Here is a 20,161-nt window from a genome sequence, read left to right on the forward strand (position 1 = left end):
AGCTAAGTCAATTCTAAGCAAAAAGAACAAAGCTGGAGGCATCACACTATCTGACTTAAAACTATATTACAAGGCTACAGTAATCAAAACAGCATGGTACTGGTACCAAAACAGAGATATAGACCAATGGAACAGAACAGAGGCCTCGGAGATAATGCTACACATCCACAACCATCTGATCTTTGACAAACCTGACAAAAACACGCAATGGAGAAAGGAGTCCCTGTTTAATAAATGGTGTTGGGAAAACTGGCTAGCCATGTACAGAAAGCAGAAACTGGACCCCTTCCTGACACCTTACACTAAAATTAATGCCAGATGGATTAAAGACTTAAACATAAGACCTAACACCATAAAAACTCTAGAAGAAAATCTAAGCAAAACCATTCAGGACATAGGCATAGGCAAGGATTTCATGACTAACATCCAAAAGCATTGGTAACAAAAGCCAAAATAGACAAATGAGACCTAATTAAACTCCAGAGCTTCTACACAGCAGAAGAATGAATCATTAGAGGGAATCAGCAACCAACAGAATGGGAAAAAAGTTTTGCAATCTACCCATCTGACAAAGGGCTAATATCCAGAATCTACAAAAAACTAAAACAGATTTACAAGAAAATAACAAGCCCACTCAAAAGTAGGCAAAGGATATGAACAGACACTTTATAAAAGAAGACATATATGAGGCCAACAAACATTAAAAAATGCTCATCATCACTCGTCATTAGAGAAATGCAAATCAAAACTACATTGAGATACAATCTCACACCAGTTAGAATAGTGATCATTAAAAAATCTGGAGATAACAGATGCTGGAGAGGATGTGGAGAAATAGGGACACTTTTACACTGTTGGTGGGAGTGTAGATTAGTTCAACCATTGTGGAAGACAGTGTGGCGATTCCTCAAGGACCTAGAAATAGAAATTCCATTTAACCCAGCAATCCCATTACTGGATATATATCCCAAGGATTATAAATCATTCTATTATAAGGACATATGCACACAAATGTTCATTGCAGCACTGTTTACAACAGCAAAGACTTGGAACCAACCCAACTGTCCATCAATTATAGACTAGACAGGGAAAACGTGGCACATATACACCATGGAATACTACAGAGCCATAAAAAATGATGAGTTTGTGTCCTTTGTAGTGATATGGATTAACCTGGAAACCATCATTTCAGCAAACTGACACAAGAACAGAAAATTAAATACTGCATGTTCTCACTCATAGGCAGGTGTTGAACAATGAGAACACATGGACACAGGGAGGGGAGCATCACACACTGAGGTCTATCAGGCAGGGAACTAGGGGAGGGACTGGGGGGTGGGGAGTTGGGGAGGGATAACATGGGGAGAAATGCAAGATATAGGTGATGGGGAGGGAGGCAGCCAACCACATTGCCATGTATGAACCTAGGCAACAATCCTGCATGGTCTTCACATGTACCCCAAAACCTAAAACACAATAAAATATTAAAAAAAAAAAAAACAGGGAAGCAATATACATAAATCAGGAAGATCCACAGGACAGAGCTGTGATAAAGGGTAAGATTATAGATAGGAAATCAAAAAACAGGTTAAGAGTGTGGACATATGTACATTTGGTAGAATTTGGCTTTAAATATGTCTGGTCCAGGCATTTTTTTGGTTGTTGTTTTTTTTTTAATCATTCAGTTTTAGAACTTAATATTGGTCTATATAGAATTTCAATCTCTTTCTGATTCAATCTTGGGAGATTGCGTGATTCTAGGAATTTAACCATTTATCCTATACTTTCTAATTGGTTTTTAGATAGAGTTGTTCATAGTAGCCTCTGAGGATTTTTGTATTTCTGTGGGAATAGTTATAATGTCATATTTGTCATTCTCAGTTGTACTTACATGGATCTTTTTTCTTTGTTTGTCTAGCTAGCAGTCTATCGATCTTGTTTACTCTTTCAAAAATAAACTCTTGGTTTCATTAATGGATTTTACAGATATAGTAACTAGTATCAATCCTAGTGAAACTATTCCAAAAAACTGAGGAGGGAGTCCTCCCTAATTCATTCTATGAAGCCACTCTCAGCCTAGTACCAAAATCTGGTACAGACATGACAAAGAAAGAAAACTTCAGGCCAATATTGTTGATGAACACAGACATAAAAATTCTCAACAAAATACTAGAAAACTGAACCCACAGCCCATCAAAAAGCTAATTCACCACAATCAAGCAGGCTTTATTCCCAGGATGAACTCAATAAGTGTGATCTACCACATGAACAGAATTAAAAGCAAAAATCCTATGACCATCTCAATAGACACAGAAAAAGTTTTCCATAAAATCCAACATCCCTTCATGATAAAAACCTTCAATAGGCAGACTTGGCATCAAAGGACATACATCAATATAATAAAAGCTACCTCTAGCAAACCTATAGCCAACATCATGCTGAACAGAAAAAAGCTGTAAGCATTCACCTTGAAAAATAAAACAATACAAGAATGTCCACTCTCACCACTCCCATTTGACATAGAACTACAAGTCCTAGCCAGAGCAAGCGGGCAAAAGAAAGCAATAAAAGGCATCCAAACAGGAAGAGAAGTTAAAGTATGTTTTGTCACTAACAATATGACTGTATACTTAGAAAACCCTAGAGACTCCAGCAAAAGGCTCCTAAAACCGACAAACTATTTTAGCAAGGTTTCACAAGATCAATGTACAAAAATTAGTAGCATTTCTATACACCAATAGCATCCAGAATGAGAACCAAATAAAGACTACAATTCCATTGATTATACAATAGCCACAAAAAATGAAATACATAGGACTACAGCTTAACTAACTGGTTAACTAAGACAACTATAAAACACTGCTAAAAGAAATCAGAGATGACACAAATAAATCGAAAAACATCTCATGCTTATTGATTGGAATAATCAATACTATTAAAATGGCCATAATGGTCAAAATAATTTATGAATTCAATGTTATTTCAATCAAATTACCAGCATCATTATTCACAGATTTAGACAAAACTCCTACAATTCATATGGAATGAAAAAGCCCAAATAGTCAAAGTAATCCCAAGAAAAAAGAACAAAGCTGGAAAAATCACACTATCTAACTTCAAACTATACTCTAAGGCACAGTAACCAAAACACTATGGTACTGGTACTAAAATGCACAAAGAGATCAATGGAACAGAACTGAAAATAGAAGGAGAATAAATTTCTAAGCAGCAAAGCATTCAAACAGTAACCAAACCAGTATGGTACTAAGAAAGACAGAGAGATCAATGGAACAGATTAGAAAATAGAGGCAAAAGAAATTTCTAAGCAGCACAGCATTTAAGATGTGGCTTGGGTGCTGCTAAAGGCATTCAGTTTTATAAGGGAAGCAGAGCATAAAAGTTTGGAAAATTTGCAATCAGACAATGCAATTTTAAAAAAAAATCCCATTTTCAGAGGAGAAATTCAAGCCAGCTGCAGAAATTTGCATAAGTAACAAGAAGCTGAACATTAATCCCCAAGACAATAGAAAAAATGTCTCCAGGGCATGTCAGAGACCTTTGTGGCAGCCCCTCCCATCACAGGACAGGAGGTTCAGGAAGAAAAAAATGGATTCATTGGCTGGGCCCAGGGTCCTTCTGCTGTGTGCAGTCTAGGGACTTGATGCCCTGCATCCCAACCACTCCAGCCATGACTAAAAGGGGCCAAGATACAGCTCAGGCTGTTGCTTCAGAGGGTGGAAGCCCCAAGCCTTGGCAGCTTCCATGTGATGTTGAGCCTGTGGGTGCACAGAAGTCAAACACTGAGGTTTGGGAACCTCCACCTAGATTTCAAAAGATGTATGGAAACTCCTGGATGTCCAGGCAAGTTTGCTGCAGGGGTGCAGCACTCATGGAGGACCTCTGTTAGGGCAGTGCAGAAAGGAAATGTGAAGTCGAAGCCCCCACACAGAGTCTACTGGAGCATCACCTAGTGGATGTATGAGAAGAGGGCCCCCGTCCTCTAGATCCCAGAATGGTAGATGCACAGACAGCTTGCACTATGTGCCTGTAAAAGCCAGATGCACTCAATGCCAACCCATGAAAGCAGTCAGAAAGGGGGCTGTATCATGCAAAGACACAGAGACAGAGCTGCCCAAGGCTGTGGGAACCCACCTCTTGCATCAGTATGACCTGGATATGAGACATGGAGTCTAAGGAGATCATTTTGGAGCTTCAGGATTTGACTGCAATGCTGGATTTGGGACTTACTTTCCTGTAGTCCCTTTGTTTTGGCCAATTTCTCCCATTTGGAATGGCTGTATTTACCCAATGCCTGTACCACCATTGTATTTAGGAAGTAAATAACTTGCTTTTGATTTTACAGTCTTATAGGCAGAAGGGACTTGCCTTGTCTCAGATGAGACTGTCGACTGCGGACTTTCGAGTTAATGCTGAAATGAGCTAAGACTTTGGGGGAACTGTTGAGAAGGCATGATTGGTTTTAAAATGTGAGACATGAGATTTGGGAGGGGCTTGGCAGAATGATACGGTTTGGCTGTGTTCTCACCCAAATCCCATCTAGTAGCTCCCATACCTCCCACATTTTGTGAGAAGGACCCAGTGGGAGATAATTGAATCATGGTTGGGTCATTCCTGTGCTGTTCTTGTAAATAGGTCTCATGAGAGCTGATAGTTTTAAAAATGGGAGTTTCCCTGCATGAGCTCTTTCCCTGATTGCTGCCATCCATGTAAGATATGACTTGCTCCTCCATGCCTTCCACCATGGCTGTGAAGCTTCTCCAGCCATGTGGAAGTATAAGTCCATTAAAACTCTTTCTTTTGTAAATTGTCAAGTCTCAGGTATGTCTTCATCAGCAGGGAGAAAACAGACTAACACAAAAGTGAAGAGACAACCCACTGAAGGAGAGAAAATATTTGTATACTATCCATCTGACAAGAGAATAAGAACCAAAAAACAGAAGGAGTTTAAACAAACCTAATTTTTTAAAAAGCTAATAATCCAATTAAAAATGGGCAAAAGACATGAATAGACATTTCTCAAAAGAAGACATACAAATGGCATCATCAGAAAAATAAAATTAAAACTACAATGAGGCCAGGCGTGGTGGCTCATGCCTATATACCAGCACTTTGGGAGGCCGAGGTGGGTGGATCATGAGGTCAAGAGATCGAGACCATCCTGGTCAACATGGTGAAACCCCATCTCTACTAAAAATACAAAAAATTAGCTGGGCATGGTGGCACGCACCTGTAGTCCCAGCTACTCAGGAGGCTGAGGTAGGAGATTTGCCTGAACCCAGGAGGCGGAGGTTGCGGTGAGCCGAGATCACGCCATTGCACTCCAGCCTGGGTAACAAGAGTGAAACTCCATCTCAAAAAAAAAAAAAAAAAAAAAAAAATCTACAATGAGATATCATCTCACCCCAGTTAAATGGCTTTCATCCAAAAGAGAGGCAATAACAAATGCTCGCAAGGGTGTGGAGAAAATGGAACCTTCATACACTGTGGGTGGAAATGTACATTTATACAAGCACTGTATTAATGTATTAAATACATTAATATGGAAACAGTTTGGACATTCTTCAAAAAGCTACAAATAGAGCTACCAGAGAGCTAGCAGTGGTATATCCCACTGCTAGGTATATACCCAAAAGAAAGGAAATCAGCATATGAAAGTAATATCTGCACTCCTACATTTATTGCAGCACTATTCACAATAGGAAAGATTTGGAATAGAAAATATTTGCTATATGGACACTTAGCAAATCTTTCCTATTGTTCTATAGCAAGACATGACTTGTAATATGTGACTTGCTCCTCCTTGCCTTCCACCATGGTTATGAGGCTTCCCCAGCCATGTGGAAGTGTAAGTCTATTAAAACTCTTTCTTTTGTAAATTGCCAAGTCTCAGGTATGTCCTTAACAGCAGGGTGAAAACAGACTAATACAAAAGTGAAGAGACAACCCCCTGAAGGAGAGAAGTATCTCACATACTCTATAAATGTATACACCTATCATGTAACCACAAAAATTGAAATTAAAATATTTTTAAAATATTAGTAGTAATTCCATATACAAATAATGATCAAGCTGAGAAACAAATCAAGTAGGCAATCCCATTTACAATAACTATAAAAAGATAAAATATTTAGGGATACATTTAACCAAGGAGGTGAAAGATCTCTACTAGAAAAATGACAAAACAATGATGAAAAAATGTAGATGGCATAAACACATGAAACAACATCCCATACTCGTGGGGCAGAAGAATTAATACTGTTAAAGTAAACACACTGCCCAAAGCAACCTACAGATTCAATGCAATCCCTATCAAAATACTGACATGATTTTTCACAGAACTACAGAAAGCAATCCCAAAATTCACATTGTACCTAAAAGACCCCAAATAGCCAAAGCAGTTCTAAGTAAAAAGAACAAAGCTGGAGATATCAAATTATCTGGCATCAAATTACACATACTATAAGGTTACTTGTTTTAAAATAGACACATAACATCAATGAAAGAATAGAGAACCCAGAAATAAAGCCACCTATCCCTGACCAACTAAACATACACTAGAAAGACAACACTGCTTTCAATAAACGGTACTGGCAATATTGAATTGCCACCTGCAGAAGAATGAAACCAGACTCCTATCTCTTGGCATACACAAAAATCAACTCAAGATGGATTAAAGACTTAAATATAAGACCTAAAACGATAAAAACACTAGAAGAAAAACTATGGAAACCTTTTTTGGACATTGGTCTAGGCAAATAATTCATGACTAAGACCTCAAAAGTTTAAGCAACAAAAACAAAAATAGATCTGTGGGACTTAATTAACTAAAAAGCTTCCACACAGCAAAAGAAATAACAGAACGAACAGACAATCTGCAGAATGGGAGAAAATATTTTCAAACTATATGTAGAACAGGGGAATAATATCCAAAATTTATAAGGAACTTAAACAACAACCACAACAAAATAAATAACCCTATTAAAAACAAGCAAAGGACATGAATAAATATTTTTCAAAAGAAAACTTTACAAATGGCAAACAAATATATTTTTTAAATGTTCAACATCATTAAGCATCAGAGAAATGCAACTAAAACTACAATGAGATATTATCTTATACCAGTCAGAATGGCTATTATTAAAAATAATAAAATAATAACAGATGTTGAGGATGCAGATAAGAGAATGCTTATCAAGTGTTGGTGAGAATGTAAATTAGCACAACTTCTATGGAAAACAGTATGGAAATTTTTCTAAGAACTAAAAATAGGACTATCACTCAATCCTGTAATCCCATTACTGGGTATTTGCTCAAAGAAAAAGAAATAATTATGTAAAAAAGTTACCTTCACTCCGATGTTTATTACACTACTATTCACAATAGCAAAGATGTGGAATCAATCTAAATGTCCCTCAATGCATGATTGCATAAAGAACATGTGGTATACAATGGAATACTAATCAGCCATAAAAAGAATTTAATCATGTATTTTGCAGCAACATGGATGGAACTGGAGGCCATTATCTTAATGAAACAACTTAAAAACAGAAAGTCAATACACATGTTCTCATTTATAAGTGAGAGCTAAATAATATGTATACACATAGAGCGTGGAATAACAGACCTTGTAGACTCAGAAGAGGGTGGCCAAGGAATCAGAAATGAGAAATTATTTAGTGGGCACATGTATATTATTTGGGTAATGGTTATGCTAAAAGCCCTAACTGTAACACTACACAATATATCCATGTATCAAAATTGCATTTATACCCCTTAGATTTCTTCAAATAAAAAATTTAAGGTGCTAATGATGTTATATACAACGGCAGAAGAAGTCCATGGCATGAAGTGTTTATAGAGATATGCAAAATTAATGCACTGGATATTTCTAATCACTCACTTATAAGAAGCAAGGATCTATGTGACTTTGTATATGATATTATCAAACATTTTTGAAAATTTAATATGATGACATTGGCTGGTTCCTCCTAATTTTACTGGACAACATGACAAAAAAAGGCGGCAGAAGTGGGGAGGATGAATTCAGGGATTCAAATTCCCAGCATAAACACCAAATAAATAACCTAGGAACGTCTATGTGTGCCCTGAAGGAGACCTTTACCTTCTGTAGCAGCAGGGCTAAAATTGCTGAAGATCAAATGTAGAACCATATCCTGTGACTTGACGAATTACAAGGCAAGTTAAACACCAGCAGGGCAGAGTGTGTATTGTTAACATGAGGGCAATGATTGGAAAACATGGGATTGTGAAAGTTAGGATGTGGATGTGTGGGAAGACCCTCCAGGGTCATTGACACTCTAAACTCTGATGAGTCTTCTTTGCCCTAACTAATACCCTTTCAAGGATGTCTTCATTTATCTAATTTATTATTATATTATTACTATGTATATTTTGGTAAGGAAGACATACACACACACACACACACACACACACACATCAATTATGATGGATAGTAGGTATCATCCCTTAATAAAATGTAAGAAAACTGGCTCCTTTTTCAAACCAAGATTTGAACTGCAGCCTGAACAAAAGCCTGTCCACTTAACCACTCTACTGCAAGTCCCATGTATTACTATCATAGATCTAACTGATATTACCAATTGTTCATAAATTGTGGGAAAATATGGATTATTTATTTGATGATTATGTGTTAAGATTGTACAACTTCTTTTACTGAGTCTTTTTGTAAGGGATGGGAAAAGACTGTAGTGGGATTAAAGAAAAGATGTTCTGGGAAAGGAATCTGAATTATTTCAGGCTTATGTAAATCAAGACACAATCTTTCAAATGAGGGTAATCTTTATTCCCATAGAGTTGTAATTATCGTAAAGGGCCCTTACACCTTTAACTAACATACAAAAGAATCAAAGATATTTTGTAGGCATCAAGTACATACAAGACAAGGCACTAGTACAAGATCTATAGAAAATAAGAAGCCATTGTTTTTAATTATGTGGACAGTATTCAGGTCTGGTTGGAAGTACAGCACTACAATATTGCGTTATGGGCTGAATCATGTCCTCTCAAAATTTCTATGCTGAAGTCCTAGGACCTTTACAGAGATAATCAAGTTAAAATGAGGTCATTAAAGTACGTCCTAATCCAATCTGACTGACATTTTTGTAAAAAGTGGAAATTTGGACATAGACATACAGGGAGAATAAAATGTACAGATGAAGGTAGAAATTAGAGTGATGCTACTGTAAACCAAAAAACACCAAAGATTGCTAACAACCTGTCAGAAGCTAGGGGAGAAACACGAAACAGATTCTTCTTCATAATTCTTATAGGGAACCAGTCCTGCTAATATCTTGATCTCAGACTTCTAATCTCCAGGACTGTGAGATAATACATTTCTGTTTTTTAATCCACTCAGTTTGTGGTACTTTGTGACAAACTGAGTACCGTGAAAGTAAGAAACAATAAATATATGTTGTTAAACCCACTTTGTAGTACTTTGTTATATCAACCCTATCAAATCTATACAATGTTTGGTATAAACAACCAAACAATTGAAACAACTATTATATAACTGACATTGATATGTCCCTCCAGCCACACATAAACACACACATACATGCACATTATTCAGAACCAATGAAAATTAATAATTATTTATGAAATAAATGTTTACCTTTCTCACTAATATTTTCAACCTATTCTGAGTCTCTACTATGCACCAACTAGAGTATGAGGCTCAGAACATCAAGAGCTAAAAAAGATCTAGCCCCTACTGGGTAAGAACAAACAATCAAATCCTGATCCTGATCTCCACTATCAGAATACCTATAACATTTGCCAATTATTAGGCCATTTTACCTCTGCTCCTTAGTTTGTATTCAAAGAGGGTAAATATATTAGCTAATTGTTTGTTTTATAGGGAAGCCTCCTCTCCCCCGAAAATTAAGTTCTACTGTAAGCATGTCATAAAGAACTAGATAGATAGTATTCAATAAATCGTAATTGATAATACAGTCAAACATGAGGATTTTATTTAAAAAACTAATATCTTGGAAAGTAGTTTATAAAATATAAAGTACTATATAAGCATTTGTTACTATTACCATCAATTATATTTTTAATCATTTATAACAATAAAAATTTAATATTCCCAAGTTAATTCCTTCAAAATTTTTTCCCATAAAACTTGTTCCATTATTCTAAAATATTAAATGAGTTGAATCACACTGAATGGTCACAAAAAATTCAATTTTGAAAAAAAAAAAAAACTTTACCAAACAAACTCAAAAGGAAAAGCCTTTAATACACTCACCACTTTCAAAGCAAGCATCAAAGATAAGATGTCCTTTCTTGGGCTGTCCACAGTATCCAGTTGGAAGCACTATATATTTGCTCACATTCCCTCCGATGGCATCATCATTTCCCATATCATTACCTATTTTAAAAAAATTGGTTCATGTTAAATAAAAGTCGAAGTACATTCAGAAATAGAAGTCCAGTCAGATTTTTACCATAAATTACCCCTTCCCTAGTCACCGAGTGTTAACCCAAGCAAAAAGTTAACACCACATGGTGGTACAGTGAAAAGAGGTTACATTTTGAAACAAAATGATATAGGCTCAAATTTCAACTCAAATACACACTAATTCTCTATGCCCCAAAGCAATCAACCTAGTATCTTTACACGTCAGTTCCTCTCATCCAGACCATGTGAACAGTAAAATCATACTCCAAAGTTGTGTTTCTAGAATTATAAATAAACTATAAAAATATCTACCATCATTATCAAAATCCAAGATATATTCATTAAATTGCATCAACCATTTAATATATACATTATATACATAATTTGGCATACACATATATTCAATTGCTTAAATTTGAATAAAGCAATAGTTCTATAAATAGCATTATGACTTCCAGATGCTCCACCAGAAACGATTTGAGAAATACTGATTTAGCATACAAGTTCTATTTCCTACCAGGAACTTTAATTTTAAAATGTTTTTGAAGTTTCACTCTCACCTAAGATGTAGAAAAATGGAAAGAGCATCCCTTCTACCCTAACAACAGCAAATTTCTCAATGAAGTAAAAAACTTTTCCAAAACTATCAGAGAACTAAGTTTGAAGAGCAGCTAAATAATCCAGTATCGAAGGAAAGTCAAATCCCACCAAACGGGAGCATGGGAAGCAAGCACTGACTCCTCCATGGCAAAGCACAAGAAGTAATGCTGGGTCCCGTACAAATGAGTAAAAAAGCTAAGCTAATTTTTTTAAATTATTAAATGTCAAATAAGGAAATATGACAGTGTAGAACTACTCAGTCATAGACACACAGGGAATTCAAATCCATTTGAAGACTCTGCTGTACATGTCTCTACCAGATGTTCAGAAGGAAGATTACAGGCAGGTAGGTAGACCAGAAAATGTTTTTCTTAGTGGTACAGGCCTAGAGAAGGAGAGAGGCTTCTGTAAGAGGAAAGGCATGAAGTCCCTTATGGGAAAAATGGCTTTACATGACTAGGGGAGAAATAACGAACTTATCCCCTGAGTGCACAAGTGAGAGGAAGAGAAACAATAAAAGAAAAATTCTCTAAACCTGAAGGAGGAGTGGGAAACATTCCCAGAGGATATTATAAATATTATTTGTCACTACAAATGGATATACCTCTTTCCAGGTCATTGGTATAGGGCCTTGTGTCAACCTAGTCTGTAGATAAACTATGTTTCAGTTTCACTGTTGATATGATCATCTTGAATACTCTATTACCCCAGCCAGCCCCTTCCCTCAAAACTAAAATAACACTAGAATAATTTGAAGCTAGTGGCAAACTGAAGATAATCATAGCAACAAAGAAATTCAGACACAACTGAACTCCAAACTAGGCTGGCATAAACCCCACCCCAAATAAGCTGGAAAAGGATATATCCATTTACAGTGACAAATAATATTTGTAAGTACTAGAAATACTATAAAAACAATAGTATTCTCTACTGTTGTGGTATTAAATAAAAATTTGTGAGACATATCCGAAACATCCAGGAAAAACAACCTACTGTCTAGGGATAAAATGATACACAGGACCAGACACAAAAATGACAAGATACTAAAATTATCACACTGAATTTTAAATAAAGCTTAGTATGTTAAAGGCTGTAGTGGATTATAAGAATAAAATTTATGAAGAAATGGGAAATTTCATCAGTAAGATAGAAACTACAATAATAATAGAAAATGAAATAATAAAACCAAAATCACAGTAATAGAAATAAAGAATGCCTTTAATGAATTCATCAGTACACTTGGCACAGCTGAAAACTAAATCAGTAAACTTTATATCAACAAAAATAATCTAAATATTAATGCAAAGGGAAATAGGAAAGGTAAAAGAGAAAAACATAGCAGAGCATCCAAGAGCTGTAGAACGATATCAAAAAATCCAATATATCTTTCTGCTCCATTCATACTCTTATCTGCTCAGGAATCCCAATATATATATAATTGGGATTTTATATATATATATATATATTATATATATGTTATATATATTATATATATATGATTGGGATTATATATATGATATATATATGATTGGGATTATATATATACGATATAGATATGATTGGGATTATATATATACTATATATATATGATTGGGATTATATATATGCGATATACATATGATTGGGATTACATACATATATAATATATGTATAATTGGGATTCCTGAGCAGATAAGAGTAAGAATGGAGCAGAAAGATACCTGAAGACATAATGCCTGATAATTTTCCAAAATTAATGAAAGAGATTGAGCTATAAATCCAAAGAGCAATTAGTATAATAAATATATTATTAAAAATTAGATATGTTGTACTTAAAGAGATAAATCACATACAAATGAACTAAGACAAAAACACATATTTCTCTTTGAAATACATAAACTGTGAAAACCAAAAGTCAAGGTAATGATATATTGAAATTTCTAGGAAAAAGTCAACATAAAATTTTACACCAATTGAAAATATCTTTCAAAGATGAAGTGCAAACTAAAGATACTTTAAGAAAAATAAAAGCTGAGCAAATTTATTATCAACAGTCCTGTGTTGTAACAAATGTCAACAAAACCTCTTCAGGCGGAAGGGAAATAATATCAGATATAAACTAAGATCCACACAAACAGCAGAAGAGCTCCTGAAATAATATAAATAAAGGTAAATATAAATTTTCTTATGTTCAATCACTCTAAAAGATAAATGAGGGATTGGATTCAACATGGCCGGTTAGAAGGAACTCGGGATTGCAGCTCCGAGAGAAAGTGCAGAGGGTGAGTGGATGCCGCATTTCCAGACAGATATTTACTGCCCACAAACCAGGAGATTCACAGGCGGAGGAGCCCCACAGGTCGCCAGTGCCGCTGGTTGGAACGGCGCGGCCACATGGCCTGCGCCCTGGGGCAGCGGCTCACTGTACAGAGTGAGAGAGACTGAGTCCCCTATAAGCCAGCAAGGGGAGCTGAAACGGGGAGCCAGGCTAGCACCAGGAATCTCAGAGCCGCGGCTTCAGCCAACGCAGCAGCTCCGGAGGCAGAGCAGAAGAGACGGTGTCCGCTCTTAGCCAGCAAAGGGACCTGAAACAGGGAGTCAAGCCAGGAGATTCCCGGGCAAAGAAAGCGCCACTGCAAACACAACTGAACCGGGGACGGTCCAGCTCTGTGGAGGAGGGGTGTCCTCCATTACAGAGGCACCCTGCAGTTCCCAGGGCAATCTACCAAGGCAACTCACCACTACAGAGACTCCTTCACTACAGGGGCGGGCCAACATAGCAGAAGCAGTTCTAACTACACCAACCCATATAAACAGGACTGCAGGGAAGTTCACACGGAAGCTGGGCGGAGCCTATAGCAGCTCAGCGAAGCCTCTGCAGGTTGAGTGTGACTAGGCTGCCACCTTGTGGGTGGTGAAAATAGCAACCACACAGCAGAAAATCATAAAGCCCTAATTCCCTGGGACAGAACACCTGGGGGGAAGAAAAGAGGGTTTATGAGTTGTGCAGCTGCAGACTTAAAATTACCAAAATCAGAAAGACAACAACTACAAAGTCAACAGGTGGATAAATCCACAAAGATAGGAAGAAACCAGTGCAAAAAGGATGAAAACACCCGAAACCAGAACACTTCTCCTTCTACAAGGGCTCACAACTCCTCACCAGCAATGGAACAAGACTGGATGGAGAATGAGTGTGATGAAATGACAGAACCAGCTTTCAGAAAGTGGATAATAAGAAACTTCCGTGAGCTAAAAGAACATGTTCTAACCCAATACAAAGAAACTAAGAACCTTGAAAAAAGACTTGATGAAATGCTAACGAAAATGGACAACTTAGAGAGGAATATGAGCGAATTGATGCAGCTGAAAAACACAACATGAGAATTTCGGGAAGCATGCACAAGTTTCAACAGCCGAATTGACGAAGCAGAAGAAAGGATATCAGAGGTCGAAGATCAAATCAATGAAATAAAACGAGTAGGCAAGATTAGAGAAAACAGGGCAAAAAGGAATGAACAAAGTCAACAACAAATATGGGACTATGTAAAAAGACCTAATCTACATTTGATAGGTGTACCTGAATGTGACAAAGAGAAGCTGGAAAATACTCTTCAGGATATTATCCAGGAAAACTTCCCCAACCTAGCAAGGCAGGCCAATATTCAAGTCCAGGAAATACAGAGAACACCACAAAGATATTCCTCAAGAAGAGCAACCCCAAGGCACATAATCATCAGATTCACCAGGGTTGAAATGAAGGAGAAAATACTACGGGCAGCCAGAGAGAAAGGTCGGGTTACCCACAAAGGGAAGCCCATCAGACTCACAGCAGATCTCTCAGCAGAAACCCTACAGGCCAGAACAGAGTGAGGGCCGATATTCAACATCCTTAAGGAAAAGAACTTTCAACCCAGAATTTCATATCCAGCCAAACTAAGTTTCATAAGTGAAGGAAAAATAAAATCCTTTGTGAACAAGCAAATACTCAGAGATTTCATCACCACCAGACCGGCTTTACAAGAGCTCCTGAAGGAGGCACTACACATAGAAAAGAACAACCAGTACCAGCCACCCAAAAACACACAAATGGTAAAGAGCATCAACACAATGAAGAATCTGCATCAACCAAAGGGCAAAACAGCCAGCTAGCATCAAAATGACAGGATCGAATTCACACATAACAATATTACCCTAAACGTAAATGGACTAAATGCCCCAATCAAAAGACACAGACTGGCAAATTGGACAAAATAACAAAATCCATCACTGTGCTATATCCAGGAAACCCACCTCACATGCAGGGATACACAAAGGCTCAAAACAAAGGAATGGAAGAAGATTTACCAAGCAAATGGAGAGAAAAAAAAAACAGGACTTGCAATTCTCATCTGTGATAAAATAGACTTTAAAGCAACAAAGATCAAAAGAGACAAAGAAGGACATTATATAATGGTAAAAGGATCAATGCAACAAGAAGAGCTAAGGATTCTAAATATATATGCACCTAATACAAGAGCACCAAGATACATGAGGCAAGTTCTTAATGACTTACAAAGACACTTAGACTCCCACACAATTATAGTGGGAGAATTTAACACCCCATTGTCAATATTAGACAGATCAACCAGACAGAAAATTAACAAGCCTATCCAGGACTTGAACTCAGATCTGGACCAAGCAAACCTAACAGACATTTACAGAACTCTCCACCCCAAATCCACAGAATATACATTCTTCTCAGCACCACATCACACCTACTCTAAAATTGACCATATAATTGGAAGTAAATCACTCCTCAGCAAATGCAAAAGAATGGAAACCATAACAAACAGTCTCTCAGACCACAGTGCAATCAAGTTAGAACTCAGAATTCAGAAACCAACCCAGAACCGCACAGTTTCATGGAAAGTGAACAACTTTCTCTTGAATGTTGACTGGATAAACGATGAAATGAAGGCAGAAATAAAGATGTTCTTTGAAACCAACAAGAACGAAGACACCACATACCAGAATCTCTGGGACACATTTCAAGCAGTCTCTAGAGGAAAATATATAGAAATAAGTGCCCACATGAGAAGCAAGGAGAGATCTAAAATTGACACCCTATTGTCAAAATTGAAAGAGCTAGAGGAGGAAGATCAAAAAAACTCAAAACCTAGCAGAAGACAAGAAATAACTAAGATCAGAGCAGAACTGAAGGAGATAGAGACAAGAAAAACCTACAAAAAATCAATAAATCCAGGAGCTGGTTTTTTGAAAAGATCAACAAAATAGACCACTAGCCAGATTAATAAAAAAGAAAAGAGAGAGAAGATCCAAGATGGCCGCTTAGGAGGAAGTCGGGATTGCAGCTCCGAGAGAAGGCGCAGAGGGTGAGTGGACGCCGCATTTCCAGATGGATTTTTACTGCCCACAGACCAGGAGATTCACAGGAGGAGAAGCCCCACGGGTCGCCAGCGCCGCTGGTTTGAGCGGCGTGGCCGCTCAGCCTATGCCCTGGGAGGTGGGGGCAGTGGCTTTTTATGCAGAGCAAGAGAGACAGAGTTCCCTCTGAGCCAGCAAGGGGAGCTGAAGCAGGGAGTCAAGCCAGGAGACCCCCACGCAAGGACGTGCCACGAATCTCAGAGCCGCTGTTTTGGCTGACGCAGCAGCACACAGGGCAGCGGATTTTAACTACCCACAGACCAGGAGATTCACAGGCAGAGAAGCTCCACAGGTTCCCAGCGCCGCTGGTTGGACCAGAGCAGCTGCTCGGCCTGCACCGGGGGAAGGGAGCAGCGGCTCCTTGAGCAAAGTGAACGAGACTTTGTCCCCTCTGGGCCAGCAAGGGGAGCTGAGGCAAGGAGGCAAGCCAAGACATTCCCGGGCAAAGAGGGTCCCACTGGAAACATGGCTGAACCCGGGACAGTCCAGCTCTGTGGGGGAGGGGCATCCTCCATCGGGAAACACCCTGCAGTTCCCGGGGCAATTTGCTGTAACCAATACAACCCACCACTACAGAGACTCCATCACTACAGGGGCAGGCCAGCATAGCGGAAGCAGTTCTAACTACACCCATATAAACAGGACTGCCGGGAGGCGCACACGGGAGCTGGGGGGAGCCCACAGCAGCTCAGCGAAGCCTCTGCAGGCTGAGTGTGACTAGACTGCCACCTTGTGGGCAGGGAAAACGGTAGCAACACAGCTGAAAAGCATAAAGCCCTAAACCCCTGGGCCAGAACACCTGGGGGGAAGAAAAGGGGGTTTATGAGTTGAGCTGCTGCAGACTTAAAGTTACCAAAATCAGAAAGACAGCAACTACAAAGTCAATAGGCAGATAAATACACAAAGATGGGAAGAGACCAGCGCAAAAAGGATGAAAACATCCAAAACTAGAACACCTCTCCTCCTACAAGGCAGCATAACTCCTCACCAGCACAGGAACAAGACTGGACGGAGAATGAGTGTGATGAAATGACACAACCAGCTTTCAGAAAATGGATAATAAGAAACTTCTGTGAGCTAAAAGAACATGTTCTAACCCAATGCAAAGAAACTAAGAATCTTGAAAAAAGACTTGATGAAATGCAAATGACAATGGACAACTTAGAGAGGAATATGAGTGAATTGATGGAGCTGAAAAACACAACACGAGAACTTCACGAAGCATGCACAAGTTTCAACAGCTGAATTGACCAAGCAGAAGAAAGGATATCAGAAGTCGAAGATCAACTCAATGAAATAAAATGACAAGGGAAGATTAGAGAAAACAAGGTAAAAAGGAATGAACAGAGTCAACAAGAAATATGGGACTATGTGAAAAGATCTAATCTACGTTTGATAGCTGTACCTAAATGTGACGAAGAGAATGCATCCAAGCTGGAAAATACTCTTCAGGATATTATCCAGGAAAACTTCCCCAACCTAGCAAGGCAGGCCAATATTCAAGTCCAGGAAATACAGAGAACACCACAAAGATATTCCTCAAGAAGAGCAACCCCAAGGCACATAATCATCAGATTCACCAGGGTTGAAATGAAGGAGAAAATACTACGGGCAGCCAGAGAGAAAGGTCGCGTTACCAACAAAGGGAAACTCATCAGACTCACAGCAGATCTCTCAGCAAAAACCCTACAGGCCAGAACAGAGTGAGGGCCGATATTGAACATCCTTAAAGAAAAGAACTTTCAACCCAGAATTTCATATCCAGCCAAACTAAGCTTCATAAGTGAAGGAAAAATAAAATCCTTTGTGAACAAGCAAGTACTCACAGATTTCATCACCACCAGACCAACTTTAAAAGAGCTCCTGAAGGAGACACTACACATAGAAAAAAACAACCAGCACCAGCCACTCCAAAAACGCACGAAATGGTAAAGAGCATCAACACAATGAAGAATCTGCATCAACCAATGGGCAAAACAGCCAGCTAGCATCAAAATGACAGGATCAAACTCACACAAAACAATATTAACCCTAAATGTAAATGGACTAAATGCCCCAATCAAAAGACACAGACTGGCAAATTGTATAAAAAGCCAAAACCCATCAGTATGCTGTATCCAGGAAACCCACCTCACATGCAAGGATACACAAAGGCTCAAAATAAACGGATGGAGGAAGATTTACCAAGCAAATGGAGAGCAAAAAAAAGCAGGACTTGCAATTCTCATCTCTGATAAAATAGACTTTAAAGCAACAAAGATCAAAAGAGACAAAGAAGGACATTACATAATGGTAAAAGGATCAATGCAACAAGAAGAGCTAAAGATCCTAAACATATATGCACCTAATATAGGAGCACCCAGATACATAAGGAAAGTTCTTAATGACTTGAAAAGAGACTTAGACTCCCACACATTAATACTGGGAGACTTCAACACACCATTGTCAATATTAGACAGGTCAACGAGACAGAAAATTAATAAGTATATCCAGGACTTGAACTCAGACCTGGAACAAGCAAACCTAATAGACATTTACAGAACTCTCCAGCCCAAATCCACAGAATATACATTCTTCTCAGCACCACATCACACCTACTCTAAAATTGACCACATATTTGGAAGTAAATCACTCCTCAGCAAATGCAAAAGAACAGAAACCATAACAAACAGTCTCTCAGACCACAGTGCAATCAAGTTAGAACTCAGAATTCAGAAGCCAACCCAGAACCGAACAGCCTCATGGAAATTGAACAACTTTCTCCTGAATGTTGACTGGATAAACACGGAAATGAAGGCAGAAATAAAGACGTTCTTCGAAACCAACGAGAACGAAGACACCACATACCAGAATCTCTGGGACACATTTCAAGCAGTCTCTAAAGGAAAATATATAGCAATAAGTGCCCACCTGAGAAGAAAGGAGAGAACTAAAATTGACACCCTATCATCAAAATTGAAAGAGCTAGAGGAGCAAGATAAAAAAAAAACTCAAAACCTAGCAGAAGACAAGAAATAACTAAGATCAAAGCAGAATTGAAGGAGTTAGAGACACGAAAAACCCTACAAAAAATCAATAAATCCAGGAGCTGGTTTTTTGAAAAGATCAACAAAATAGACAGACCACTAGCCAGACTAATAAAAAAGAAAAGAGAGAATAACCAAATAGCTGCAATAAAAAATGATAAAGGGGATATCACCACAGATGCCACATAAATTCTAACCATCATCAGAGATTATTAAAAACAACTCTATGCACATAAATTAGAAAACCTGGAAGAAATGAATAAGTTCCTGGACAGTAGCCTCCTCCCATGCCTAAACCGGGAAGAAGTTGAAACCCTGAATAGAACAATAACAAGGTCTGAAGTCGAGGCAGCAATTAAGAGCCTACTACCCAAAAAAAGCCCAGGCCCAGATGGTTTCACAGCCAAATTCTACCAGACATACAAAGAGGAACTGGTACCATTCCTACTGAAACTATTCCAAATAATCCAAAAAGAGGGAATCCTTCCCAAATCATTTTATGAGACCAACATCATCCTGATACCAAAACCCGGCAGAGACTCAACAAGAAAAGAAAACTACAGGCCAATATCCATGATGAACATAGATGCAAAAATCTTCAGTAAAATATTGGCACGTCGATTACAACAGCTCATCAAAAAGCTTATCCACCATGATCAAG

General features: G+C 38.2%; 1 protein-coding gene across 5 annotated transcripts in view; it reads right to left on the reverse strand.

Moving 5' to 3' along the window:
- Positions 1–20,161, reverse strand: part of LOC105705079 (BEN domain-containing protein 5) — a 1,464,486-nt gene that overhangs the window by 1,306,336 nt on the left and 137,989 nt on the right. For all 5 annotated transcript variants that reach the window (XM_012434679.2, XM_012434678.3, XM_012434677.2 and 2 more), the window contains exon 2: positions 10,316–10,438. In XM_012434679.2, the coding sequence (XP_012290102.1) occupies positions 10,316–10,438 (123 nt within the window). The remainder of the gene's footprint in view (positions 1–10,315; positions 10,439–20,161) is intronic.

The sequence above is a fragment of the Aotus nancymaae genome, unplaced genomic scaffold (assembly GCF_030222135.1).
Source record: "Aotus nancymaae isolate 86718 unplaced genomic scaffold, 86718_ANA_hifiasm-v0.15.2.pri h1tg000007l, whole genome shotgun sequence".
Classification (NCBI taxonomy): Eukaryota; Metazoa; Chordata; class Mammalia; order Primates; family Aotidae; genus Aotus; species Aotus nancymaae.